Source organism: Orcinus orca, chromosome 16 (assembly GCF_937001465.1).
Source record: "Orcinus orca chromosome 16, mOrcOrc1.1, whole genome shotgun sequence".
Classification (NCBI taxonomy): Eukaryota; Metazoa; Chordata; class Mammalia; order Artiodactyla; family Delphinidae; genus Orcinus; species Orcinus orca.
Window position 1 is genome coordinate 50,396,312 of NC_064574.1, and position 27,740 is coordinate 50,424,051.

Genomic DNA, 27,740 nt, shown 5'->3' on the forward strand with positions numbered 1-27,740 from the left:
ACATGGGGGTGGTGTGTGGGGTACAAGGAATGCCTCCAGGGCCCTCCCATCTGACGGGCACTTACCTGCATCCAGGAGTTTGGGTGAAGCCCCAGTCCCCCAGCTGGGGATCCCCCCCACGCAGCCTATCCCCCATCGGGCAGCCCCTGGGTCACCTGCCTGGGGTGTGGGTCCCTTCCTCATACATGACACGGCCGGCCCACCACAGGGCTCCCCGATCTCCTGATGAGCCAACGGAAGCGAACATGGGGGTGCACCCCTGTCTGGAGACAGCCACTGAGGGCGTCATAGCCAAAGTAATGCCATGGCCTCTGTGGCGCCACGGTGCCACCTGGTGGCCACTCCCAGAATGGCTGAGCATTCTGGGATCCTGGGTGACTTTTCGTTCTGAGGGCCAGCGACCCCACAGGGTGGCCAGGTTCACACAGCACAAGGGGATGCAGCCCTGGCTGCTGGCCCGGCGCCCTAAAGTCCTGGCTGGATACCCTCCTGCCAAAGGGAAGACTCTCCTGGACAGGACCCTTCACGGGCTGGCGGCTTCCACTCCCAGGACTAACTTGGGGCGGAGGGTGTCCTCACTCACCTGTCCTTCGTCCATGTCCCGGCCCCCTTCATCTGGGCACACAGTAGGGCTGCGGGTCCTCCGGGCCCAGGCACTTGAGCTGGGCTCAAGTCCACATTGCTCATCTCCCATCGCTGTGGTCAGGGCGTTCTCCTTCTGCTGGGGTCACGGAGGGTTTCATGCAGGGCCAGGGGGAGAGGTCTTCAGGGCTGCCCTCATGAGGTGTCTGTGGTACTTGGGGTCCCAGCTGGACAGTGCTGGTGAGACTGCTAATTTGAGGGGCTGATCTCAGTTTAGGGCATCACAGTTGGGGGAGTCTGGCAGAGGGGCAGTGGCTGGCCTCCCGCCTCCATCCAGGGTCCTGCTGTACATGAGGGGTTGGCAGCAGTGTCCAGAGGCCGGTGTTGGGGGTCTGTCCCTCACTGCCCAGCTGATGGCCTGGGCACAGGGGCGCGGATTTTGAGGGACTGTCCCTGTGGCAGCTGTAGGGGGTGCTGGGGGTGGGTTCTGGGGCTCCCCCACCTGCCACATGGACCCTTAACTCGGCACCTGCCCCACATGGTTCGAGCACGTCAGCATGCTGGTCATCATGCTCAACTGCGTGACCCTGGGCATGTTCCGCCCCTGCGAGGACGTCGAGTGCCGCTCGGAGCGCTGCAGCATCCTGGAGGTGGGCGGGGCGGGCGGGGCGGGGCAGGCGGGGCGGGACTGGCCACAGGTGACCTGGGCTGGGTGTGAGGGGTGCAGGCCCAGCTCTCAGGCCCCTCTCCTGCAGGCGTTTGACGACTTCATCTTCGCCTTCTTCGCGGTGGAGATGGTCATCAAGATGATCGCCCTCGGGCTGTTCGGGCAGAAGTGCTACCTGGGCGACACGTGGAACAGGCTGGACTTCTTCATCGTCATGGCGGGGTATGGCCCTGCCCCACCGCAGACCAGACCAGGGCGGCCCCTGCGCCTGGCCAGGCCTGGCTGGGAGCCCTGCCCCCCTCAGACCCCATGGCAGCCCCTGGGTCCCCCAGGAAGAGGGATGGGGAGGTGTACTCAGGTGGTGCTGGGTCTGGGGGTAGCTGGGTCTGGGGTGCCAGGGGCAGGACACTTGTCCAGGGCTCCCTGTGCCAGCACCAGGGACAGCAGGACAGACACAGGGTGATGGAGTGGCCTGTGAGTGGTGAGGAGCCCCCAGTGGTAACCTAAGGTTATACTTCCCCTGCCCTGGAGCCCACGCCAGGCTGGGTGCCTGGTGTGGGGACCAGGCCTCTGGCATGTGCTCACCTGCCCTGGGCCTCCTGGCCTCAGCTGGCTGGGTGCCCTGGAGAGAACCGTGTGCCCGCTGGCCTGGCTCTGACCCCAGAGCACCTGTCGGCCGCCTGAGCGCCCGTTCCCTCTGCCCCGCTCCTAGCATGATGGAGTACTCTCTGGATGGACACAACGTGAGCCTCTCGGCCATCCGGACAGTGCGTGTGCTGCGGCCCCTCCGTGCCATCAACCGTGTGCCCAGTAAGTGACCGTCACACCCGGGCCTGGGACAGGCGTGTCCTGCCAGCCCTGATGAGAGCTTTTGAGGACCCACTGGGGCACAAGGCCAGTAGGCCACACTGCCTGTGTGGCGTCTGGACGCTCTGGCCCCAGCCCAGACCCCAGTGCCGGGGTAGGAGAGGCTGGCCTCCTGCCACTCGCCATGGGAACCTGAGGATTTGCCACTGCTTTTCTGGGGAGGACAGAGCAACCCTGGGCCGAGTTGGGGTGTGATGCGCAGTCAGACTGTGTGGGGTCCCGACTCCCCACAGTGCTGCTGAGTGACAGGGGCCATTCTGAACCTCAGATTCCTCATCTGCACAGCATTTGGGGTCGTGCCCGGGAGCTGTGCAGGACTTGGTTGCTCTCTTGTCTGTCCCACCCTGGTTCTCAGGTCTGAGTTCTGCCAAAGGGTCTGGTGCTCAGGGAAGGGTGGAGAAGCTTCCAGGGGGTCATGTGGCTGCTCGTTTGGAATGTGGTCTGTCCGGACCCAGGTCATCTGCCCACATGGGGCTGTTTGGGAGTTTCTGTGTCTTCCAAGTCTTCAGGGATGTGATCGAATTCAGCCGTTAATTTTCCTGGGGTTGTGTGTGGATGGTGCCCGTGTGACTGTAAAGTGAGTATACACACACGTGCATGTGGGTCTGTGTGTGCTGTGTAGGTGTGCACAGCCTTTCTGGCTGCCTGGCCTGGGTCCTGGTGGCCTCAGCACTGAAGTCTGGGTGGTCAGGGTGTGTCCTGCGGCCCCTCCAAGAAGTCATACACCCCCAGTGTGGGTCACTCCCTCCCCCTGGGGCTGTCAGCTCCACCAAAGGGCAGGTGGGTGAGGTTTATGCTGTGAGACCCCTGGGCCTTCCTTCTGCTTGCCACCTGGCTATACCCTCAGGGATCGACAGGGCTCAGATGCTATGTGATCCTGGGCAAGTACTGTACCTCTCTGAGCCTCGGTTTATCCAACTCTGAATGTGGTCCTCCTCAAGGATGGCTGTGGGTTGAGGTGAGGTGTCACACGTGGTTCTTGGCTCTGTGCCCAGCACCATCAGGCACTCAGTCTGCTCACCTGGACCCCCTTTCAGTGTGTGAAGTGATAATACAGCCCCTTTCACAACACAGATCTTCACTTTTCAGACCAAATGCCAGCAGCTTGGCCTTGCTCTGGGGACATGCCCTGGTCCCAAACAGGACCATGTGCCCCTCGCAGTGAGCCCCCAGTGTCTCACTCTGGCTGCCTGGGGTCCACTCTGACGCTGGACCACATGTGGCCTTTTGAGCCAGCTGCTGTCTGGCCAGGGTGGTGCTCACTTTGTCCCTGATGAATCTTCCTCCTGGCCATTTCTGAAACTTAAGTGCTTCTCCCAGCTGTGATTCCCCGCTGTGACCCCAGGGGTCCCACCTCTGCCATCCAACAGCTCCAGGGTGCTCTCCACGAGGCCCCCTGGCTCAGCCCCCTGGCCCAGGGCTCTGCCTGCACCCTTAGGTCAGCTCTTGCTTGTTTCTGGAAACAAGTCTTATCTTCACTGAGGTCTGGGACGGGGGCAGGCCCGGGACCAAGGGGCGCATGGGGCTTGGCTGACCCACTCCCTCGAATAATTGGTGTACACGCAGCCCATCGCACCCAGGAGCAAGAGCTTCAAAACTGCCTCTCAAAAGCCGCTTCCTGCCCTGGGGTGCCCATAGCCCCTGCTTCCCCTCCAGTGCAGGGCTCTGCTCAACGTGATTCTCACAGAGAATGGAAAGAACCGCTGGTTCCTGAACCCAGTATCTGCTGCAAGACCCCCAGGCTGCTGCTCGCATGCAGGAGCCTGGGGCCGCGGGACTCCTGGTCTGGTCACCCTGGGGGCCTGCCTGGCTGCAGTGTGTTCCCATACGGCATTCGCAAGGATCAGGGACCTCCCGCCCTGAGCCCCTCCAGGCCATGGCCTTGCTCCCCTCTGTGGTGTCTTATCGCAGATGTTTGTCCTTTGGGGCATGCTGGACTTGGGGGGGCCCAGCTCATGTCCCTCACAGAGGTGCTGGTGTCCATCTGTGAATGGCAGAGGGCTCAGGGCTCCCAGGAGGGCCTGGCGCCTCAGGGATTACCAGGAGGGCTCTGCTGCACTGACCGGCTGCCCTGACACCTGCAGGCATGAGGATCCTGGTCACGCTGCTGCTGGACACGCTGCCCATGCTCGGGAACGTCCTCCTGCTCTGCTTCTTTGTCTTCTTCATCTTCGGCATCGTGGGTGTCCAGCTTTGGGCTGGACTGCTGCGCAACCGCTGCTTCCTGGACAGCACCTTCGCCAGGTGCAGGGGCCCTGCCCACCCTGCAGGACATGCCCCAGTCTGCTCTTCCCAGGGCCTGCCCCCAGAGGCTCCTCCTCTAGCAGGCTCCTCCCCCTCCAGGCCCCTCCCCTCCCCACCCAGAGGTTCCTCCCCTAACGGGCTCTTCCACCAACAGTCTCCTCCTTCTCCAGGCTCATCCCCTAACAGGCCTCCTCCAGGCCCTGTTCCCAGGGACACACCCTTCCTGGAGCAGCACTAGCACTGGTGGGCCTGGGTCTGTCTCTGTTACTTTTGGTTTTTATTTGTGTTTCTATCTCTGTCTGACTGTGTCTGTTTGTCTGTTTCTCTCTGTCTCTCCATCTCTGTGCCTTCAGGAACAGCAACCTCAGCTTCCTGCGGCCATACTACCAGCCGGAGGAGGGTGAGGAAAACCCCTTCATCTGCTCCTCTCGCCGGGACAACGGCATGCAGAAGTGCTCGCACATCCCCAGCCGCCGCGAGCTGCGCGTGGAGTGCACGCTGGGCTGGGAGGCCTATGGGCAGCCACAGGCCGAGGGCGCAGGTGGCACGGGCCACCACACCTGCATCAACTGGAACCAGTACTACAATGTGTGCCGCTCAGGCGACTCCAACCCACACAACGGGGCCATCAGCTTCGACAACATCGGCTATGCCTGGATCGCCATCTTCCAGGTGGGCTCTGGGTCTCCCCTGCACTGGGCGCCCAGCACGCGGGGCCTGGGGGCTGGTACCAGGCAGGCGTGGAGGGCCCACTGCCCTCTCAGGGCCGTCCGTGTGTCCAGCCGCCTGCCCCCCACCAGGTGATCACGCTGGAGGGCTGGGTGGACATCATGTACTACGTCATGGACGCTCATTCCTTCTACAACTTCATCTACTTCATCCTGCTCATCATTGTAAGTGCAGGGGCAGAGTGGGATGCACGGGGCGAGGGATGGGGGGGCGCCCCCGCTTTGCGACAGCCCTGTCTCAGATCCCAAGCTCCTCCTCTGTTAGCAGGCATCGTCCTGTCCCCGGGGTCCAGCGAGATCCTGCTTGTGCCCCTGGTGCAGCGCCGTCTTGGCCTTTGCTGGCCCTCTTGGGTCCCTGCACTTGACTGAGCTATAGGGCAGGGCGGGGGCAGCAGAGACCCAGGGCCGTCGTGTCCAGGGCAGGTGGGTGGGGGCCCTTGGTGGAGTTGGGGGGAGACTCTGTCCAGCCCCAGGAGGAGGTGGGCAGGGTTGGGAGGACAGAGAAGCCTGTGTGTGTGGGGAGGGGAGAGAGACCTCAGACAGTCCTTCAGGCCCTCCCATGGCCAGGTCCTATCAGGAGGCTGCAGGAGAGTCAGGATCACCTGTTGGGGTCACAGTCCCCCCACAGTGTACATGGGCTCTCAGCACAGTTCTCCACAGTATAGGTGTTTCCCCCAGGCACGGCCCTCCACAGGGATTGTGGCCCCCAGGGGTGGCCCTCACTTGGTTCTCTCAGTGGCCCCTGGTGCCTGGGGCGGGGTTTGAAAAGACCAGCAGTGAATTAAATCAGGCACCTGTCCTGCCTTATCTCAGACCATAATCACAAACAGCAGAGTGTCACCCGGTGACCCTGCCACAGAGGACAGTGCAGCCGTGGGGGCTGAGGAAGACCTGACCCGGGCGGGAGGGTGTGGCTGGGGACAGAGCTGAAGGACGAGGGGACAAACCACACAGATGACGGGAAGGCGGGTCTCCCCACATGTCCTGCAACTGTCCACAAACAGGCAAGGAGCACCTACCCTGCACCACCCATCCCAAATGCTGGGGCTCAACATCGGATCAGCAAGGACCCTGCCCATCACAGGGTGCCCTGCCGCCGCCGGCTACCCTGGGGCCATATCCCGGGCCCCTAGAACGGGCAGCGCACAGTGGGGCTCAGTATTTCTCTCATCAGGGGCTTGATTGTTGTGTAGAAACCACAGCTGCTGTCCTGGTCTCCTGCCCTGCCCAGTCCTGACGCCCAGGGCGGTGGGTCCCAGTGTCCCCGCTTCCCTGCCTCCCTGGGGCACTCGTCCGGTGAGCTCGCTGCCTCCCGCCCGCCACAGGTGGGTTCCTTCTTCATGATCAACCTGTGCCTAGTGGTGATCGCCACGCAGTTCTCGGAGACGAAGCAGCGGGAGAGCCAGCTGATGCGGGAGCAGCGGGCCCGCTACCTGTCCAACGACAGCACGCTGGCCAGCTTCTCAGAGCCTGGCAGCTGCTATGAGGAGCTCCTCCGGTACGTGGGCCATGTGTGCCGCAAGCTGAAGCGCCGTGGCCTCCGCCTCTATGCCCGCTGGCAGAGCCGCTGGCGCAAGAAGGTGGACCCCAGCGGCGTGCCGCACGGCCAGGGCGCTGGGTGGCGGCCACGGCGGGCGGGAGGGCGCGCCACCTCCATCCACCATCTTGTGTACCACCACCACCACCACCACCACCACCACTACCACTTCAGCCATGGCAGCCCACGCCGGCCAGGCCCCGAGCCAGGCGGCAGTGACACCAGGCTGGTGCGGGCCGGAGCACCTCCCTCGCCCGGACATGGGCCCCCTGACGCTGAGTCAGTGCACAGCGTGTACCATGCAGACTGCCACGTGGAGGGGCCACAGGAGAGGGCCCGGGCGGCACATGCTGTGGCCACCGCCGCCGCCGGCCTCAAGCTGGCCACTGGGCTGGGCGCCATGAACTACCCCACCATCCTGCCCTCGGCCGCAGGCAGTGGCAAAGGTGGCCCCGGGCCCAAGGGGAAGCGTCCTGGTGGACCCCTGGGAGCCGGGGGGCACAGCCCACTGAGCCTGAGCAGCCCCGACCCCTGCGAGAAGATCCAGCATCTGGTCGGGGAGCACGGTAAGGACCTCACCCTGTGGGGAGCAGTGGGGAGTGGGGGATGGGCTCCTGGGACATCCCCGCCTGTGTGTGAACCCTCGTGAGTTCAGCCTTCCTCCCTTGGAGCCCTGGATGAAGGGAAGAAGGTGGGGGAGGTCCTGGGCACCTCAGATGGGAGAAGGTGCCCCTCCACCTCCATCCATCCTGTAGCCCTGAGCATTTGCCACGTGGAAATGAGAATTCTGAAGCTAGAAAAAAAAAAACCTGGGGCTGTGCTCCATTGCCCACGCCTGGCCCTGAGAGGGACCACCTGTCCATGGCCTGGTCATTTCTCAGGAGGAGTGGCCGGCCCCCTTTCTAGGTGGGGAGACTGAGGCTGGGGCAGAGGGAAGGGAAAGCCGAGGTCACAGAGCTCCCAAAGGCCGAGGAGAGAGGGGCCGGGGTGCCTCCCAGTATACTCGGTCCTCCCACCTGAGGTACCGGCCTCACCCACCTGGGACGGGCAGGACACTGCGACCCCAGACACTGGCGTCCCATGCAGACTGAGGCCCTCCCAGGTGGCATGCGCGGGCAGTAGCCCTCAGGGTGCCTGGAGTGGGTAGAGGTGTGTGTGTCCTCACACAGTGAGGCACTGTGTCAAAATGCACGTGCCTATAGTCCTGCACTGCCCACTGGGGCAGGTTGGCCCCGCAGGGCTCCTGGCTGTGGGGCGTCTAAGCCGCCACCGGTGCAGTCACCTGGGCCCCAGAGACTCAGCCGGGCAGGCAGCACCGAGCGACGATGGCTCCTGCGCGACGTGACCTGGAATGTTCCCAGTCACGTCATCCGTTTAACGTGACTGCTGGAAAGTGGCTCACGTCACATTTCTGTGGATGGTGTGGCCCCCTGGTGGATGAGCCCCTCTGCCTCTTTTTAGCCTTGAGTGAACAGAGAGTACCTGTGCAGGGCGTGCATGTGCTCAGGTGTGAGTGCCCAGGCGTGGGCATGTGTGTCTGTGCATGTGCTCAGGCGTGTGCCAAGGTGTGTATGAATGTTCCCACATGTGCACATATACCCAGGTGTGAGTGCCCAGGCGTGTGCATGTGTACGATGTGCATGTCTACACAGACACCGTTCACCCCATGGCAGCCTGCTTGTGCATGTGGGTCCCAGGCACCTGGTGTTGCAGCTGAGCGGCCTGAGGCTGCCCACATCCTTCTCCCTGCAGGACTGGGCCAGGCCCCCAGCCGTCTGTCAGGCCTGAGCGTGCCCTGCCCCCTGCCCAGCCCCCAGGCGGGCACGCTGACCTGTGAGCTGAGTAGCTGCCCGTACTGCACCAGCGCCCTGGAGGACCCCGAGCTGGAGTTCAGCGACTCAGACAGTGGAGACTCGGACAGCAACGGGGTCTACGAATTCACACGGGATGTGCGGCATGGAGACCACCGTGACCCCATGCAGCCACCCCCAGCGGCGGACACGCCAGACTCAGGAGGAACGCGGCGGAGGGCACAGCGTCGGGCGGTGGCAGGCGAGCAGGGAGGGCTGGGCCGTGTCTGGGCCTCCTTTAGCGGCAAGCTGTGCCGCATCGTGGACAGCAAGTACTTCAACCGCGGCATCATGGTAGCCATCCTCACCAACACGCTGAGCATGGGCATCGAGTACCATGAGCAGGTAGGCGGCCCGGTGCACCCTCCAGAGGTGAAGTGGGCCTGAATGGACAGCCCTTGGAGCGACCCCCGGGGAGCACGTTCCTCGTGTCTCCTTGAGACTTCAGTCTCTTACAGGGCCCCACAGAGGGGTTTCTGGGGGATGGGGAACAGGGATGGCGTTAGAGCTGAATGTCAGCTGTTGTGGCAGTTTTTATCAGCCACTCAGCAAACGCTCGTGCTTCTCCTTGGCTGGGCCTCTGCTGAGGGGTGAATGGAGAAACCGTGGCTCCCGCCTGGAGGTCCTCCTGTCTGGGTTGGGGGTTTGAAATCACAATCCCAGAGGCAGCAGGGGGCTGAGGGCGCTCACCAGGCCACCCAGTGCTCTTCTCAGGATGGGACTCCCACAGCCCAGCTCTCACAGAGAGTGGCCCCCCCTTACATGAGCCAGAATGTGCCCACTGGAATGCCCCTGGGTGGCCCGGAGAGGCCAGTGGTATGGAATGGCCCCCAGAGGAGGAATTGTATGTGTGGTGCCTGGCCCCCCAGTAGCCCCTGCCCGGGACTGGGGCCTCGCCAGGGAGGAGCAGCGGCTGGGTCCGGCAGGGAGAGGGCGTCCACTCTGGGGACCGAGGCCAGTTCACTTTTTTTTTTTTTTTTTTCTGTTTTGGCTGCATTGGGTCTTCATTGCTGCATGCGGGCTGCATGCGGTCTTCATTGCTGCAGCGATCAGGGGCTACTCTTCGTTGTGGTGCACGGTCTTCTCATTTCTGTGGCTTCTCTTGTTGTGGAGCACGGGCTCTAGGGACACGGGCTCCAGTAGTTGTGGCTCGTGGGCTCTAGAGCGCAGGCTCAGTAATTGTGGCACACAGGCATAGTTGCTCCATGGCATGTGGGATCTTCCCGGACCAGGGCTTGAACCCATGTCCCCTGCATTGGCAGGCGGATTCTTAACCACTGCACCACGAGGGAAGCCCCGCGGCCAGTTCACTTTTTAATGACCAGGTTGCCTTCCTCGTTTTCCACCCTCTGGGCTTTTCAAGTCATTTAAGCTATGTTCTTTCATCCTGGAGCAATTCAGGGAAAATGCCAGCAGTGTTAGCCTCCAGCAGCCCTGGCAGGGAGGTTCTCTTTGTGAGGGTGAGACCTAGGCAGGGACAGCAGCAGGCTGGAGGGAATCCCCGGCAAGGAAGAGCCTCTGCACACACACGTGTATACACACACGCACGTGCACACACGCACATACGCAAGGTTTACCTGTGCAGATGTGGACATGTGTACAGATGTGTACACGTGGGAGGCCCTGTGCACATGCACGGCACATGCAGGTACATGCAAACTCACATGTGCGCACAAACAGGCCACACACTGGCACACACACATACCAGCATTTACACTGGTGCAGGTGTGCACACACACAGGCGGGCCAGCACATCCCCAGTAAGAGAGGGACCTCTGGGGCCTTCTGCTGACAGGGAAGGGTGTGCAAGGCCACCAGGGATCAGGGCAGCTCTTGGGAGGCACCAATTGTGTGCCCTGCACCCCGTGCACCCACATGCCCACCCTGGAACCCTGAGGCAGATGCTCCAGCCCCTTTTCCCATGGCCTGTGCTTGTGGGGTCTGGGGAAGTCTGTGGACTGTTTCTCAGACATGCTGGTGGCAAGGTCAGGCAGGGCCTGGGGAGGGCCAGGGACAGTCAGGGCCAGACAGGGAGGGCCAGGCAGGTTGGGGTCCAGCTGGAGGGGACATCGCTGGGGTCCTTGTTTTCTCCTCCAGACAGCAGCCAGTTGGGCTCCTTCTGAGATGCTGCCACAGCCCCTTGGCCCCTTGATGCAGACTTACCTGCTCCTAGTTCAGTGGAGCAGTCCCCCACCCCTGCTGAGGGGCACTGGGAGCCGTGGGTGGGCCCTGATGACGTCTCTGCTGCCCGCAGCCTGACGAGCTGACCAACGCCCTGGAGATCAGCAACATCGTGTTCACGAGTATGTTTGCCCTGGAGATGCTGCTGAAGCTGCTGGCCTTTGGTCCGCTGGGCTACATCCGGAATCCCTACAACATCTTCGATGGCATCATCGTGGTCATCAGGTGGGTCCCCACTGCCTGGGAGCCCACAGGGGCCGGGGAGGCTCTGGCTCGCCAGTGTCAGGAGACAGCCCCACACACATAGCAGAGTCCTAGCCAGCAGGAGAGGCCCTGCCAGCAGCATTTCATGGGATGGGATGTTTTGGGGCAGGATCCCCACCCCTCCCCACAAGCACTGTCGGGTACACACAGGTATGTCAGCTGCAACTCAGGTGAAAGTTTGTAGAACCTCATGGAGCTGTTCCCTGCAGGAACAGAGTGGGCACTCGGTGGCCCTTCGGCCTCACAGCCGGACTCCACTCAGGGCTCAGAACCTTTGAGGAAGGCCAGCTTGCCTGAGGGGTGTCTGCTGCAGCAAAATCAACACAGAAATGAATTGGAGAATCTGGGGGAATTCCCTTCCCCAGGAGGAAGCAGGGCCCTCAGGAGTCAAGGGATCCCCCACCCTAACAAGAATAGACAAGCCAGGCACAGCTTGAAAGGCGGAGGAGCAGGAAAGGCCCTCACTTGAGAAGCTTCTGACTGGGCAGCTTCTAGGGGTCGGGCAGCCAGCAGGACAGCAGCTGATTAGGAGGCTTCAGAGGTGTCACCGCCACCCCTCAGCCCTGTCGATGCCTTGATGCAGCTGAACCTGCTCCCAGAGTGGGGTTGAGCGGAGGCCACGGTGGCTCCCGGGCTGGTGTTCCTGCTTCTGGGAAGAGGGTATCCCAAGGTCAGGGTGGGCACAGGGATGCGCGGCCAGAGAAGGCCCCCCTGAGCCTCGGCCTGCCCACAGCGTGTGGGAGATCATCGGGCAGGCAGACGGCGGGCTGTCGGTGCTGCGGACCTTTCGGCTGCTGCGGGTGCTCAAGCTGGTGCGCTTCATGCCCGCGCTGCGGCGCCAGCTGGTGGTGCTCATGAAGACCATGGATAACGTGGCCACTTTCTGCATGCTGCTCATGCTGTTCATCTTCATCTTCAGGTGGGCGCGCCCGGTGGGAAAGGCCTGGGGCACTGAGCACATGCCTGCCCCCGAGGGGAGGCCCCTCCCACCGCGCTGGCCCCGTGCTGTGGCTTTGGGGCCCGGGGTGCCAGGAGCTTCAAAGTGGCAGCAGAAACTCAGTCACTGGTTCCTTTCGACAGGACTGACTGGGCACCTTCTGTGCCAGGCACCGGCGTACTGGGCTCTGCTCCCACGGCTCATAGCTGAGTGGGGTGATGGGACCGGCCCCCAGATGGATGGATTGGGGATCGTGCCCTCCCCAAAAGCCAAGAATGAGGGAGGCAGAGAAGGGGCGGGGCAGCCAGGCTGGAGTTTCTTGCTTCAGCTGCTGTTTGCTGAGCCCTTGCCGTGGGCCAGCTTGGCCCGGGGCCTCAGGCCTTGGGGAGGGGGCTAGGGCAGAGGGCAGCCCCAGGTAGGCTGGGTGAGACAGGCACCTCAGGTCCTGGCTGCTGCATGAAGCCAGAGTGGCCTCTGGTTGTCCCTCCTACTGCTGGCCTTGGTCTTCCCACCTATACAATGGAAACAGCTCGGCTGTGGGCACTTGGGAGGCCCCTGCAAATCAGAAAGCTGGGGGTCCGGGGGGAGGTGTAGAGGAACAGCTGCTGGGTGTGGAGGTGACCAGGCAGCACCCCCCATATCCCTCCACTTGTGCCTCCTCCCCCGCACTCACCGCATCCCTGTCTGCCGCCCTTAGCATCCTCGGAATGCACCTGTTTGGCTGCAAATTCAGCCTGAAAACAGACACTGGAGACACGGTCCCTGACAGGAAGAACTTTGACTCCCTGCTGTGGGCCATCGTCACAGTGTTCCAGGTAAAGCCAGGTGGGGCCGTCCCCTCATGTACATGGTAGTCCTTGGAGAGCCACAGCCCTGCTCAGAACAGCCCCAGGGTGGGCCGAGGCCTGTCCAAGGCCACAGTGAGTGACGAGCTGTGAACAGCAGCAGGGACATTGATTCTGGCCCCTGGGGTGGTGGACCTGGTCTCACTTGTCCAGAGCTCCTTCTGGTCCTAAGGGCCTGTCAGCATTTCTACAGCCAGACCCACCGTCCTGGCACCCCCTCGGCCCCATGTTGGGCCCACTCTGCCCCGCCACCCCTTTCCCCCAGATCCTCACCCAGGAGGACTGGAACGTTGTCCTCTACAACGGCATGGCCTCCACCTCCTCCTGGGCTGCCCTCTACTTCGTGGCCCTCATGACCTTTGGCAACTACGTGCTCTTCAACCTGCTGGTGGCCATCCTTGTGGAGGGCTTCCAGGCGGAGGTGAGGGGGGCTTCCAGGGGAGGCAGTGGGAGCCAGGCACATTGGGCAGACCAACATGGAGAGAATTCCGTCCTCCACCCGCTGGGCCCTTCCGTCCACACCTGCCCCCGTGCTGGCCTGGCCTTCCTGTAGGGGGGTTCCACCTGAGGGGAGCCTCACGTGTACTGTGTGCTCCTCGGGCACAGGGTGATGCCACCAGGTCCGACACAGATGAAGACAAGACCTCCACCCACTTGGAGGAGGACTTGGACAAGTTCAGAGACCTCAGGGCCACAGGTGCGCATGCGGGTGAGGGGGCGGGGCGGGGACAGGATGGAGAGGGAGCTGCCTGCCTGTCTGGGCACAGCTGGGACTCCTGTGGGCGGGTCCTGGGCGGGCAGATTATCCTTCCTGGGAGCCCTGCAGGCTCAAGCGGCCTCCTCCCCCCACCCAGAGATGAAGATGTACTCGCTGGCGGTGACCCCCAACGGGCACTTGGAGGGCCAGGCCAGCCTACCCCCTCCCCTCATCATGCGCACGGCAGCCACACCCATGCCCACCCCCAAGAGCTCCCCACACCTGGATGCAGCCCCTGGCCTCCTGGACTCACGACGTGGCAGCAGCAGCTCCGTGGACCCCCAGCTGGGGGACCAGAAGTCTCTGGTAGGGATGGTCCCCTGCCCTGGCCTCAGGGCACCTTCAGGCTCCACCCACCCAGTTCCTTAGGCCTTCCCCAGAGATGAGTGAGGGTCCCGCACACACACCCCCAGTCATACCCCAGGAATCCCTTGGCCCTGAGTGCTTTGTTTTCTATAAATGGAGCCAGAAACTGCCGTTTTTATGGGAGGAGTATGAACAGACGAGTAGACTGTCAGGCCGGAAGTTTATCTTCCAATTTGCAATCATAGATAAAAGCTGGCAAAGCGCACAGCATACAAGATGGGGAAAACAGAGAAGGATGGCAAAAAGGTGTAAAAAACTGAGTATGTGGGACTTCCCTGGTGGCGCAGTGGTTAAGAGTCCTCCTGCCGATGTAGGGGACACAGGTTGAAGCCTTGGTCCAGGAAGATCCCACGTGCCGCGGAGCAACTAAGCCCGTGTGCCCCAACTACTGAGCCTGCGCTCTAGAGCCTGCGAGCCACAACTACTGAGCCTGTACTCTGCAACAAGAGAAACCACCGCAATGCGAAGCCCGCACACCGCAAGGAAGAGTAGTCCCCGCTCGCCGCAACTAGAGAAAGACTGCGTGCAGCAGTGAAGACCCAACCCAACCAAAAATAAAAATACAAAAATAACTAAGGATGTGAAGCAGGTGACAGAAGCCGGGTGGAGAGTTCCGTGCATCACGACCAACAGCACCCTGTGGAGCTGGAGCCCACAGGGTGTTTCCAGACAAACCCAGAAAACACCACCCCCAGCAGACACAGCCAGAGCCAGCTTCTGGGCTTCTCAGAAGGGCCCAGGAGGGGTGGGCAGAGCAGGACAAGCTAACCGTGGAGAGAAAGCGCAGGGATATGAACCTGGAGGAAAGTCCAGGCAAACCATCAAGGCAGGACGATCGTGTGTTGGTAACAGAAAAGGTGCAGGGCTGAGCCTTGGGTGGGCCGAGTGATCTAGCAACAAGATGCATCACAGCCAAACTGCTAGGACGCTCTGGGAGGAGGACAAGGGCTGTTGAGCCAGGATTCCAGCTCAGCTCCTGCTGGACCCCTGAGGTGAAAACGATGAAGGGCAAAGAGGGTAGGTGCAGCAAAGGTGAAGTCCCCGGACCACAGTCCAGTTTATCTCCTGGATAAGCAGCACCCGGCTTCTCTTTGTGAGTCCAGAGTCTGCCAACTAGAAACTGATGTGGGGCCCCGCCCCAGAGATCCAGTTCAGCTGCTCGGTGGCATCTGAGGATGCCTGGTCCGTGGCTGGTCCCAGGCCCACTGATAACCTTCGCCCACCCTCTGGTCCTCGAGCAGGCCCGGGAGGCCCACTCAGTGCTCTTGACGCTTGCTGGCCGTCTCTCCAGCTAGCTGTTGACCCACTGTGTGCCACAGGTGCCCCACTGAAGGTTCAGTGCCGCTAGTGTCTCTCCTTAGCAGGGCTGTCTGCTCGTTAAAGGAGATGATCCATGTACAGATGTCACCCATGGGTGTCAATGGTGATGCCATTGGATGCGAAAGGTCCCTGTGCCAGGTGCCCCTGAGGCCAGGATGTTTGGGGGTAACTTGGGGGGGGGGCGTCCGACCTGCTCACTTCTGCCCCCTCCCCGCAGTCCAGCCTCCGCAGCTCGCCCTGCACCCACTGGGGCCCCAACAGCGCCTGGAGCAGCCGGCGCTCCAGCTGGAACAGCCTGGGCCGCGCACCTAGCCTCAAGCGCAGGAGCCAGTGCGGGGAGCGTGAGTCGCTGCTGTCCGGCGAGGGCAAGGGCAGCGGCAGCACAGACGAGGAGGCCGAGGACAGCAGGCCTGGTGTGGGAGCCTCGCCAGACACACGTGCCACACTGCTGCGGCGCACCGAGTCCCTGGACCACCGCAGCACGCTTGACCTGCGGCCCCTGCGGCCGGCTGCCCTGCTGCCCACCAAGCTCCACGACTGCAACGGGCTGGCCCTGCCCAGTGAGTTATTCCTGCGCATCGACAGCCACAAGGAGGACACGGCCGAGTTTGACGATGATGTGGAGGATGTGAGTGGGGGTGGGCCTCACGTCAGCCCCTCGCCTCCCCCTGTCGTGGGCTGGTTTCCCAGGTGGGGACTCGGGAGCAGCGTTCGTGGGAGGCCCTTGGGACGGGGGAGGGAAGCAGGACAAGCTGGGCAGGAGCTGATCCGGCTGGTGTGGCCTCAGCTGATCCGCAGGGAGCTCTGGAGTGGGATTCGCCCCAGGGTCAGCCCCACCTCCAGCTGAGGGCTTGCTCTGAGCTGGAGTCGGTCAGCCAAGGAGAGCCCCATGGGAGGAGAGGGGAAGAGAGCAGAACCACCTTCTCAGCTAGGCACTTCTGCTGCCCTGGACAGTTTTGCTGGGAGGCCCACCTGGGCAGGGATCTGAGGATGGCCACTTACCGGCACCCCCCTGGACTCCCAGCGTAGGTCCCTCACCCAGTGCCCGGGTGGGTGGACAGGGCTGAGCCTGAAGGCAGGAGAGGCTGGGGGCTGCCCAGGCTGGGAGGGGCCCTGAGGACCCCCCCCCTCCCCAGAGCTGCTGCTCCCGGCTGCAGAAAGTGCTGGAGCCCTACAAGCCCGAGTGCTGTCGGAGCCGCGAGCCCTGGGCCCTGTACCTCTTCTCCCCACAGAACAGGTATGGGGCACACCTGGGAGAAACCTGGGAAAGCTGACCCCTCCCTCTGGGCCCCTGCGTCCCTACCACGTGGTGAGCGCTGTGCTCCTCCCCTGGGACCTTGGGGACGGGAAGCAAGGGCTTGGCCAGGGCTGTCCCTGAACCCCCACCCCCGGCCCCCAGGCTCCGCATCTCCTGCCAGAAGATCATTGCTCACAAGATGTTTGATCACGTCGTCCTGGTCTTCATCTTCCTCAACTGCATCACGATCGCCCTGGAGAGGCCCGACATTGACCCCGGCAGCACCGTGAGGCGCCCTCCTTGCCTGGGAGGGGTGGGGTCCCGCCGTTGCGGCTGGCCCCTTCCATCATCCTGTCCTCTGCAGGAGCGCGTCTTCCTCAGCATCTCCAACTACATCTTCACGGCGATCTTCGTGGCCGAGATGATGGTGAAGGTACAGGGTGTCCAGGGGAGCCCAGGCATCTGTCCATCCGGCCTCACAGCCCTGCCCAGTGGCCCCACCCTGGCCCCGTGTGCAGCACGTATGTCCACCAGCCCCTCCTCTGCACCCACTAGGTGGTGGCCCTGGGCCTGGTCTCTGGTGAGCATGCCTACCTGCAGAGCAGCTGGAACATACTGGATGGGCTGCTGGTCCTGGTGTCCCTGGTTGACATCATCGTGGCCATGGCGTCGGCCGGTGGTGCCAAGATCCTGGGCATCCTGCGTGTGCTGCGCCTGCTGCGGACACTGCGGCCCCTGCGGTAGACTGGGCGGTGGGGCAGGGCCTGAATCGGGGATCGAAGCAGGGCTGGGGAAGGATGGGGTGGAGTTTGGGGAAGGTAAGGGTATGAATGGGCGGGGCTGTGGCTGGTTGGGGTGGGGCCAGAGGGTGGGGCGGAGCCAGAGGGTGGGGCAGAGCTGGGGAGGGAAAGGGCCTGGGGCCAGCAGGGGGTGGGGTCTTTGCAGCGCAGGGCTTTCTGTCTGGTGGCAGCTCCCTTGGGTGGGCTCAACAGCACATTTCTTCTGCTCCTCGTGCAGGGTTATCAGCCGTGCCCCAGGCCTCAAACTGGTGGTGGAGACTCTGATATCGTCACTCAGGCCCATCGGAAACATTGTCCTCATCTGCTGTGCCTTCTTCATCATCTTCGGCATCCTAGGGGTGCAGGTGCGTGGCTCTGCTTGTCTGTGGGACGGTGGTCTGTGGTCGGCAGCAGCATAGCAGCCCCGGGAGGGCCAAGGCCCAGGCAGGCAGCGAGAGAGACGTTGCTTTCTGTCCGGCTGCTCTGGGAGGCCCTGTGGGGGTGGGTCTGGAGCGTGGGGGTGCAAGGCCTGGCCCTCTGGGTGACTACCCCGCCCTGGTCAGCTCTTCAAGGGGAAGTTTTACTACTGCGAGGGCGCTGACACCAGGAACATCTCCACTAAAGCCGAGTGCTGGGCTGCGCACTACCGCTGGGTGCGACGCAAGTACAACTTCGACAACCTGGGCCAGGTGGGCAAGGCTGGGGGGTGGGGTGGTGGTCGGGATGGGGGGCAAGCCTGGCGGGGGTGACCTCACCTAACCTCGTCCTTATCTGTAAGGTGGGAGCGGCATGGCAGGTCTGCGAGTCGTGGGTGGGTCTGCTGTGCGTGGGGCTGTGGTAGGGGGTGTGGTCCTTTGGGGCGTCTCCCCAGCAGGAGGCCACGTCCAGAAGTAACCACCTTGCTCTGCCCTCGCAGGCGCTGATGTCCCTGTTCGTGCTCTCATCCAAGGACGGATGGGTGAACATCATGTACGACGGGCTGGACGCCGTGGGCATAGACCAGCAGGTGCAGTGGGCGGTGGGCAGCCCTGCTCCTTCAAGCAGACCTTTCTTCCCGTGTCCTTTGGTCATCTCAGGGAATGTCCCCTGAGAGGCCGCATTTGGCCTCTGAGAACTTCTGGAGAGTTCCACGTCGGGGGTCAGAGCTACCCTGCAGGCAGAGGCCGTGCCCGGGAGGGGCGCCCTTGTGGGCAGGCACCCACGTGCCACTCCTGTGCTGCAGCCGGTGCCCAACCACAACCCCTGGATGCTGCTCTACTTCATCTCCTTCCTGCTCATCGTCAGCTTCTTTGTGCTCAACATGTTCGTGGGCGTCGTGGTGGAGAACTTCCACAAGTGCCGGCAGCACCAGGAGGCCGAGGAGGCGCGGCGGCGGGAAGAGAAGCGGCAGCGGCGCCTGGAGAGGAAACGCAGGAGTAAGGCGCTCCCGGTGGCGGTGGCGGGTCGGTACCTGCGCGTCACCCCAGCCTTTTCCACCTGCCTGAGGCCCCCCTTTCGCCTGTGGGAGGGTGGCTGGGGACCGGGGGACCAGCCAAGGGGTGGCTCTGAGACCCGGCTGCTGCTGGCCTAAGCCCGGGTCTCCCTTGTGCTCGGCGCAGGGCTGTGCAGGCAGCAGCTCAGCAGCCTGGCCCCAGAGCCCCCTACCTGGCCCCAGTCCCCTTGCCCCACCCGCAACTCCGGCCTCACCGAGTGACTCTACACGCTTGCCCTTCTTGCCCTCAGAGAAGGATGGCTGCAGCAGGAGGTGGGGTCCCTTCCCAGGAGGTACAGGGGATGGATGAGGCCCCAGTTCCCACCCCCCACCACCGCAAGGGCAGGTTCACCCCATGAGTTTTCACGCCACGGTGGGGGGAGCAAGCAGAGCCATCCAAGACAGAGAGAGGGTCTTAGAAAACCCCACCCAGCTGGGGAGCAAAGAGGGCCTCTTCCAGGAGAGGCTGCTGAGCTGCCCGCCCACCCCATGGAGTCTCCTAGCCCTCCCCACCGCGGCCAGCTCAGACCATCTCCTTGTCTTTCCAGGCACTTTCCCCAACCCAGGTACCTGCCCCCGCCCTGCATGCCTTAACCCCCACTTCTGCAGGCCACTGCACAGGGCTGCGGACTGGCCTGACCTCCATCCCTCTGCCACTGCCACAGGGAAGGGTGGACATCGCAGGCGGGTGCCAAGCCCACTGGGGTCCACCGCAGGGTGGGCACGGGACGGCTGGGGTGGGCGCCGGGCGCCAGTGGGAGGAAGGGTTGCTGGCTCGCCTGCCTGGTGTCCATGCTGCTGCCTTCAAGCTCGTGTGTGTTCCTCCGCCCGGCCTGCATGCCTGACTGCTTCTCTGCTGCACTCTGGGAAGCCTGCCGGCCGGTGGCTACTCCATGTCCTCAGTGCTGGCCTGGCCCAACTGGTCACTAGCCCCTTTGGCTGCAAGAGCTGAGCCAAGCTTTCTAGTGACCGCATGCCAGACCAAGGAGCATGCGGGCCCCAGGGTGGGGTCGGTTCCCGTCGGCCCCCGCTCTACCTGGTCCCTGCCCACGGGCTTCTGTGGCCGAGGTGGGTCCCCTATGCAGTGGTGGCAGCTATGCGCTCACCCAGTGGGAGCTCAGTGGGCACTGATCTGCCCTAAAGAGTTAGAGCAGATGGAGCATTTAGTGCAGACAGACCTGCTGGGAGATGCACAACCTCCCCCCGCCACCCAGGTCATGGCCATCAACCTCAGATGTACCAGAGAGCGGGCAGACTCCAGACAGCAGGCAGTTGCCCACTGGCCTCCTGGAGTACAGGGAGTGGAGGGACTCTGGGCCTGGGGGCCAGGAGGCAGCACATGCCCAGCCTGGAAGATGGGGGTGTGGTAGCCACTCTGCCCTGCCCCCCAAGAAAGCTCCCATCTGCCCACCCTTCATCACTGAGGTGTCTCTGAACCCTGATGCCAGCTCAGGAGAGTAGATCACACAGGCCCTGGCTTGGGAGCTCCCGGCAGGGCGGGGTTTGGGCAGGGCCCCACGGCAGGACGCAGGTGGGGTCTCAGCTTCCAGGCCCACTCCTGGGGTCTGCCCTGGGGCTGGGGCCCTCTTGGTGGAGTAGGTCAGTGGGTGACCTGCCCCTGAGGCCCACGTCTGAGCCTGGGCCCTCCCCCAGCACCTCTACTCTCCAGCCCCTGGGAGGCAGCCCTCCCACCCCACCCCACCCACCCCCTCACCATGGCCCTCTTCCCACAGAGGCCCAGCGCCGGCCCTACTATGCGGACTACTCACCCACGCGTCGCTCCATCCACTCTCTGTGCACCAGCCACTATCTGGACCTCTTCATCACCTTCATCATCGGCGTCAACGTCATCACCATGTCCATGGAGCACTATAACCAGCCCAAGGTGGGGTTCGCTGCCTGGATACCCCACCCACCCTGCCTCTAGGCCTGCAGCGGGGAGGGCCGCGGGTGGGGTCCATTGCTCAGTGAGGTGGTGCCACACTAAGAACTGGGGGCCCCAGGTCTGCAGCAGTGCCTGAGCCCTCACCGGGGTTTATGGGGTACATGGATGTGTGGCTGGAACAAAGGGTCCTCCTTCCTTTAAAACCAGTGGAAACTCCCAGGGCACATCTGCCCCAAGGGCCTCCCCAACCCCATGAGAAGTCCCATCCAAAATGCTGGCTAAGGGAGTGTCCCCGAGTCCAGCAGCTTCCCAGACTGTGGATTTCACAGTCCAGGAAAGGCCAGACTGAGAGAGGGAGATGTCCTCTGATCGCATCGCCACCATTTCATTAAAGACGGGGACGCCCCCTTCTCCTAGAACAGCAGAGAGCCTCTGACTCTTTGGCTGAAGCTGAGCCCATCCGGAGGGCTGGCCCCTGCCCTGGGCTGTGGGTGGCTCTGGTCCAGGCAAGGCCAGAAGTCTGGGCTCCGAGGGGAAGGTTCCCCCACCTGAGAGTTGTCCCCAGAATGCCGCGAGCGTAAATCCAGGCGGCCCTCCCCAGCCCAGCACAGACCTGCATCCAGTAATAGCTGAGACCTGTCCCGTATCTGAGGAGGTGCCCAGGTCAGCAGAGGAGAGAGATGGAGCAGGGTGGACAGGGCACAGGTGCGGGGGCGGCGGTGGCGGGGGGGCGTCCAGTGCTGCAAGGGGGCAGGAGGATGGGTGGGAAGGGGCAGCCGGGCAGGGAGCCTGACACTCAGGAGCCTGACACTCCATCCCCAGTCTCTGGACGAGGCCCTCAAGTACTGCAATTATGTGTTCACCATCGTCTTCGTCTTTGAGGCCCTGCTGAAGCTGGTGGCGTTTGGGTTCCGGAGGTTTTTCAAGGACAGGTGTGTGGAGCAGGGGCAGGAAAGAGCCGTGGCCTGAGGCCTGCCCAGGTGACGGTGCTGAGTAGAGGTGCAAGATGCCCTGTGGTGACACCAGGACATTTCCAGGGGACAGGGAGGGGACTCCTGGTGCTCTGAAGGGCTAGGGGTGCTGGGGAAGAGGCAGTGGCCAGCACTGAATCATGCCTGCCCGCCCGGCCCAGGTGGAACCAGCTGGACCTGGCCATCGTCCTGCTGTCCATCATGGGCATCACACTGGAGGAGATAGAGATGAACGCGGCGCTGCCCATCAACCCCACCATCATCCGCATCATGCGCGTGCTGCGCATCGCCCGCGGTAGGCCGCCCGCCCGTCCCGCCAGGGTCTCCGGGCTGTCAGGAGGGCCGGTAGACAGGGCTCAGGGGTCCACCTACCCCGTGTCGTTCCTCAACCCGCACTGGTGCGTCATGCTGGTGATGGGAAGTGGGGGGACGGGTGGTCCGGGTCTGGCCGGCCCCACCCCCTCCCCGCTAATGCTCGGCTCCCGGCCCTAGTGCTGAAGCTGCTCAAGATGGCCACGGGTATGCGGGCCCTGCTGGACACAGTGGTTCAGGCGCTGCCCCAGGTAGGTCGGCAGCTCGGGGGCTGGGCCTGGGTCTGGCTTCCCTGCTCCTAGGGTGGGCATCACAGACACCCCCAAGAGGACAGGCTGCAGGGAGGGCCTCACTCACTGTCAATCAGCACTCGTTCACCTGGTCGCCCCGTCTCGTGGCAACTGCAGTTACCAACCCCGCTCCCTGCCGGGTGCAAGGAGTAACTGAGCTGCTGGGCTGTGCTGTGAGAGGGGCGTGCTGCCTGCCTTCCGGGCCTCAGTCTAGTCTCTCTGGGGAAGACCAATGACCAGTGCCCATATCCCCCAGTGCAATTCTGGACGCAGTGGGATTTGGGCAGAGGGCAGAGCCTGTGGCAAAGGTGTGCTTGTCGAGTTTGGAGGACCACACCCAGGGCTCAGGTGTTGGCCACAGGCCTCTCTCCTCTGGAGCCAGTTCAGGCCCTGCGACCTCGCGTCCTGTGCCCAACAGCCACCACACTGATCCTTTGTGGTCTCTTGAGCTGAAAGTCTTATTTCCCCATCTGTGCAGTACTCAGTCCCTCTGCCAGTCCACCTGACCAGCCATCCGTCCACATGTCCATCTGGCCGTGGATCTAGCCCTCTCAACTAGCCTTCCAGCTACCCAGCCACCCACACGTCTGTCTATCCATTCACACAGCTGTCTGTCCACCCATCTACCAGGTGTCCAGCTGTCCAGCATCCAGCCCTCCTGGCCAGCTGTCTGTCCACCAGCCCAGCATGTTTCTATCCACCCAGCTGCCTCCCCAGCTGCCCACTAACCCCCCAGCCCTCCACGCCCTCCACCTTCAGCCAGCCCCCACTGGTCCCCTTAGCAGCATTCCTCAGACCTGAGTTATACTCAGCTCTCCTTGCAGCCTGCCCAGTGTCTGTGGGAGTGACGGGAAGGGGTGGGGGTGGAGGATGGGAAACCCGGGCCTGGCCACGCCCCAGTGCCATGCCTCTGGGGGCCGGAGCAGGTGCTGGAGAAGAGGGGGAGCAGCCACATCAGGGTGAGGAGGCGTGTGAGGGTGCCCCTGCGCCGCCCCCCCACCCCATAGCCCAGAGTGAGCGTGAGCAGACGCTGGGAGGGTGGGCGGCAAGTTCACAGCAGAGCCTCGGGCAGGGGTCAGACCAGACCTCACTGTCTGCAGAGCTTCAGCCTTCACCTTGAGGTGGGGACCCTGAGGCTGGAGGCAGGCCCTGCACAGAGTCCACCAGAGCCCTCGGGAGGCCTCCCAGGTTCTGGGGAGCAGAGGAGCTGGAGGCAGCACCCTGGGTGCCGGGTGGACATGAGGAGCCGAGCAGGGGCAGAGGCCAGCAGAGGGGCCTTGGGCACCAGGCAGGACAGGGAGCCCTGGGGGCCACAGGAGCTCCGAGGCCAAGAGGGATGGATTAAGAACAGGGCTCAAGGCAGTCCCCAGGAACTTGATGCCCTGCTGGGCGGATCTTGGGTAAAGGGGGTGGGGTGAGACTGAGGCCCCACTGACCTCATTCTGCTTCTCTCCTATGTAGGTAGGGAACCTCGGCCTGCTTTTCATGCTCCTGTTTTTTATCTATGCTGCCCTGGGAGTGGAGCTGTTTGGGAGGCTCGGTGAGTGCAGCCGCGCCGTGGCCCACACTCCAGACACGGGGTCCCAGAAGGCGCAGCATCACGCGCGAGCACACAGCCCGCGGATGGCTCCGGGTGCTGGCCAAGCTGAGGCCCTGGCCCCTGCTCCTGTCAGCCCTTCACTGTGAGGTGACTTGGCACATGCGAAAGTGCTGTGACAGACGCATGACGTGCACACAGACACGCACATGTGTTCATACCCAGGCCAGGAGGACAGAGCTGCACATGAGTGTAAGTGCACGTGCCCACACGCAGGTGTGACCTGAACTCCACCTGGTCCCCAGGGGACATGCTGCAGCAAGTCCTTAATTGTCACCAAGGATTTCCTCAGACCCTCAGGCGTGAGGCTCTGGCTAGCCCGGGCAGGGGTCCGTGGGGACCTTTCGTGGCAGCCCAGACCCTGTGGGAGCACCCTTCCTTTTGGGTGTCAATGAAGGCTCAGTGGGTTCAAGGGTCTGCCCAGAGGGGCTCCTCAGACCCAGCAGCTAGTGCCCCACAACCTGGATCTGGGCCGCCTCATGCCCAGGGCAGCCCTGTTACTCCTCAGAATAGAAGGGGGGCATGCTGATGCAGAGCTGGGCCTGTGCTGAAGGCATCCACCTGCCAGGGCCCCTGAGCTGTGCCACCACCCTGCATCCCAGAGGAGCGTGCCTTTCTCCCTGTGGGAGGGCAGGGCCTGTGTGCGGACTGGCCCCGACAGGCGGGCTGACCAGGTCCCTCCCGGCAGAGTGCAGTGAGGACAACCCCTGCGAGGGCCTGAGTAGACACGCCACCTTCTCCAACTTTGGCATGGCTTTCCTCACACTGTTCCGCGTGTCCACGGGGGACAACTGGAACGGGATCATGAAGGTACCGGCCCACGCGGTGGGCGGGGCAGTGGGAGTCCACGAGAGGCCCCGCAGACGGAGGTGGGAGCCTGCCCGCCGCCCTCCACCCGCAGGACACGCTGCGGGAGTGTGCCCGTGAGGACAGGCACTGCCTCAGCTACCTGCCGGCCATCTCGCCCATCTACTTCGTCACCTTCGTGCTGGTGGCCCAGTTCGTGCTGGTCAACGTGGTGGTGGCCGTGCTCATGAAGCACCTGGAGGAGAGCAACAAGGAGGCCCGCGAGGATGCCGAGCTGGACGCGGAGGTCGAGCTGGAGATGGCGCAGGGGCCCTCCGCCCGCCCCAGGCCCACGGCCCTGCCGAGCCCAGGTGCCTCGCCGGACGCCCCCAACCTGCTGGTCGTGCGCAAGGTGTCTGTGTCCAGGATGCTCTCACTGCCAAACGACAGCTACATGTTCCGGCCCGTGGCACCCGCTGCGGCCGCTCATCCCCACCCGCTGCAGGAGGTGGAGATGGAGACCTACGTGGGCGCCTCGGGCACCTCGGGTACAGCCCCATGTGGAGACAGCCAGGACCTGGGTGGGCGGGGCCGGCCAGGGCCGGCAGGGGCAGGGGTGGGGCCAGCGGCAAATGCACATTTCAGGCACCTTCTTGCCCCAGGCCCAGTCACCGCCCACTTGCCGCCTGTGGAGTCCTGCCCATCCCTCCAGGTCCCGTCGGCTATGTCCTCCCCGGCCAGGGGCGGCGACACCCTCCGTGCCCTGACCCCTCTGGGTGCAGCCCGCTCCCCTAGTCTCAGCCGGCTGCTCTGCACACAGGTAGGAGGAGACTTCCGGTCCGCAGCTGAGGCCTGGGGGCTCCGTGGGGGTTCCCTCCCCTTTTGAAGGATGAATGACAGGGACATTGGGGAAGTAGGTGCTGTGTCCCTGGAGCCTGTGATGATGCCACCTGGCCATGGGGACCCGTGTCCCCTCAGGCGGCAGCCTCGCCCTCCCTCAGGCCCCCCCAGCAACCTTTCCTGTGGGCCTGGATGTACCCACAGACCACTCTCACCTGAGACTTCGGCCCCTCTCCCTTCCTCCCTCCTTGAGATGTCAAGCTGAGCTGGTGGTGCCAGGCAGGCAGTGGTTGCAGCCTGGCTCTGTGCCCCATCGGGTCTCCAGAGGCCCATGGCAGATTCTGCCCATGGAAGCTTGGGCTCCAGCCCTCTGCTCATCACGGCCCCTCCCCAGCATGACCAGCATTGGTGGGGGCCCCTACACTAGGGCTGGGGGACAGTGCTTCCACACCAGTGTCTCGCAGCCCCATCTCACCCTGGCCCATAGCCTTGGGGGTCACGAGGTCTTCCTGGCCTGTGGTGGGGGGTGGGGTCCCTGTTGCCTGGGCTCTGGCTGGTCTCATATGACTCCATGTCTTTGCAGGAGGTAGTCTGCACAGAGTCCCTAGAAGGGCAGGTCGATGGTCCCAGGGACAGCAGCTCGGGCTGGGGAGAGCCTGGTGGGAAGACCCCAGTGAGGCAGGCGCCCCTGGGGCCCTCCTTGCGATCCCCACCCTGTTCCCCGCGGCCCACCAGCATCCGCATCCGCAAGCACACTTTTGGACAGAACTACATCTCCAGCCGGCCACCGGTCCTGGGCGCAGAGGAGGCTGAGGCCCCAGACCCGGCTGACGAGGAGGTCAGCCACATCACCAGCTCTGCCCACAGCCCCTCGGCCTCACCTGCTGCCTGTGGGGTGGTGGGCGGTGAGCCAGACCTGCACAGGCTCTACAGTGTCAATGCCCAGGGCTTCCTGGACCAGCCAGGCTGGGCGGACGAGCAGAGGCGGCCCTCCGTGGAGCAGGGCTGTGGGGACAGCCGCCCAGAGGCCGGGGAGGTGAAGACCCGGGCCCTGGAGGCCGAGCTGGCCCTGGGGGCACGCAGGAAGAAGAAGATGAGCCCCCCCTGCATCTCCATAGAGCCCCCCGCGGAGGACGAGGGTGCGGCCCGGGCCCCTGCAGCGGAGGGCGGTAGCACCACCCTGCGGCGGAGAACCCCATCCTGCGAGGCTGTGCCCCACAGGGACCCCCTGGAGCCCGCAGACAGTGCAGGGTTGGACACTGCCGCCAAGGGGGAACGGCGGGTCCAGGTCCCCTGCCGCACGGAGCACCTGACCATCCCGAACTTTGCCTTTGAGCCGCTGGATGTGGGGGGCCCCAGGGGGGACCTGTTCTTGGATGGTGGCCATGGTGTCGCCCCAGAACCCAGACCTTCCTCCTCAGGCATCACGGCACCTCCCGAACCCCAGCAGACGGAGCCTCCAGTGGCCTCGGGAGACCCCCCAGAGGAAGGGTGGGGGCTGCACCTCACAGTCCCTGAGAGCCCACTGAAGAAGGGGTCCACCCCAGTCCTGGGTGACAGTGTGGACAAGCCCGTGTAGCTCGGGGTGCAGTGCCCACAGGCTTTGGCACTGGGGTTGGGGTGCACCCAGCAGGGTGGTGGCCCAGGCAGGGTTACACGTGGACCCTGGGTCCGGCCCCACTGAAGGCAAAGGTGCCGGAAGGATGTCATAACAGGGAGAAGGAGACAGATGCAATTGTGGGCGAAGTGGAGCAGGGGGAGCCCACAGCCCGAAGCCTCAGTTAAAGTTGGGGATTTCTGAGTCTGCTGCCATGGTCCCAGGCCGTGCCAGTAGCCTGGTCAGCAGTCCCATAACGAGAGCTATGTCCAAGGGACAAGAACCAGAGAACACCAAAAGTAGAAAGGCAGAGGCCACCTAGCAGAGCCCCATTCTCACATCCGCTTATTTTTATACATGCTTAGGGCCATTTATGCCCTCCAGCTTCATCCCCAAGGCCACCGTGGTCACGCTTCACGTTGCTCACAGTTTGAGTTCTCATCCATTTGTCTCCACTGCTCATTGCTGTCTCATCCCCCCTCCAATACCCACTACCCACCGTTCTGTCCCCCTCAGGATTCCGGAGAATGCCCTTGACTCCGGTCTCTGGGAAACAGCTGGTCACCAGGGAGTGGGGACCATGCAATAAGACCCTCACTGCCCGTGGGGCTTGGGCCGAGAGTTTCAGCTGATGCCCCCTTGTTTCATTTTGTTTCTGTTATAAATTCAGGTTAAACATTTGCAATAATCCGATGCAGAAAACTCGGCTTCTCAAGCCAAGGGGAGGGGAGGGGGGCAAAGCAGAGTGGAATAAATATTAACTTATTTAAGAAATGCGTTGGATTTCCACTGTCAGAATCGGTCCCTCACGTGGGTAGGTGGCAAGCCCA

At 63.2% G+C, this 27,740-nt stretch overlaps 1 protein-coding gene across 2 annotated transcripts; it reads left to right on the forward strand.

Moving 5' to 3' along the window:
• CACNA1H (calcium voltage-gated channel subunit alpha1 H) lies at window positions 1-27,684 on the forward strand. 2 transcript variants are annotated; one of them, XM_049699202.1, is made up of 33 exons: window positions 1-1,232; window positions 1,338-1,471; window positions 1,962-2,059; window positions 4,201-4,360; window positions 4,714-5,032; window positions 5,161-5,253; window positions 6,414-7,191; window positions 8,378-8,820; window positions 10,730-10,881; window positions 11,654-11,839; window positions 12,555-12,672; window positions 12,968-13,123; window positions 13,309-13,399; window positions 13,557-13,765; window positions 15,363-15,773; window positions 16,282-16,382; window positions 16,545-16,668; window positions 16,747-16,815; window positions 16,938-17,122; window positions 17,400-17,526; window positions 17,725-17,850; window positions 18,078-18,167; window positions 18,384-18,576; window positions 19,181-19,198; window positions 20,366-20,517; window positions 21,340-21,449; window positions 21,650-21,783; window positions 21,981-22,051; window positions 23,552-23,630; window positions 24,376-24,497; window positions 24,589-25,021; window positions 25,136-25,293; window positions 25,897-27,684. In XM_049699202.1, the coding sequence occupies exons 1-33, from the start codon at window positions 1,140-1,142 to the stop codon at window positions 26,890-26,892; spliced, it is 6,729 nt and encodes a 2,242-aa protein (XP_049555159.1). In that variant the 5' UTR covers window positions 1-1,139; the 3' UTR covers window positions 26,893-27,684. The 2 variants fall into 2 exon arrangements, with proteins under 2 accessions (XP_049555159.1, XP_033285111.1); XM_033429220.2 differs by lacking the exon at window positions 19,181-19,198 and having other exon boundaries at window positions 2-1,232.
• Window positions 27,685-27,740: the final 56 nt, after the last annotated feature.

Coding starts and splice junctions, on each gene's coding strand:
- CACNA1H (XM_049699202.1), top strand. CDS start 1,140: ATGCTGGTCATCATGCTCAACTGCGTGACCCTGGGCATGTTCCGCCCC. Junction 2,060..4,200: donor TGCCATCAACCGTGTGCCCA/GTAAGTGACCGT, acceptor TGACACCTGCAG/GCATGAGGATCCTGGTCACG. Junction 8,821..10,729: donor GCATCGAGTACCATGAGCAG/GTAGGCGGCCCG, acceptor TGCTGCCCGCAG/CCTGACGAGCTGACCAACGC.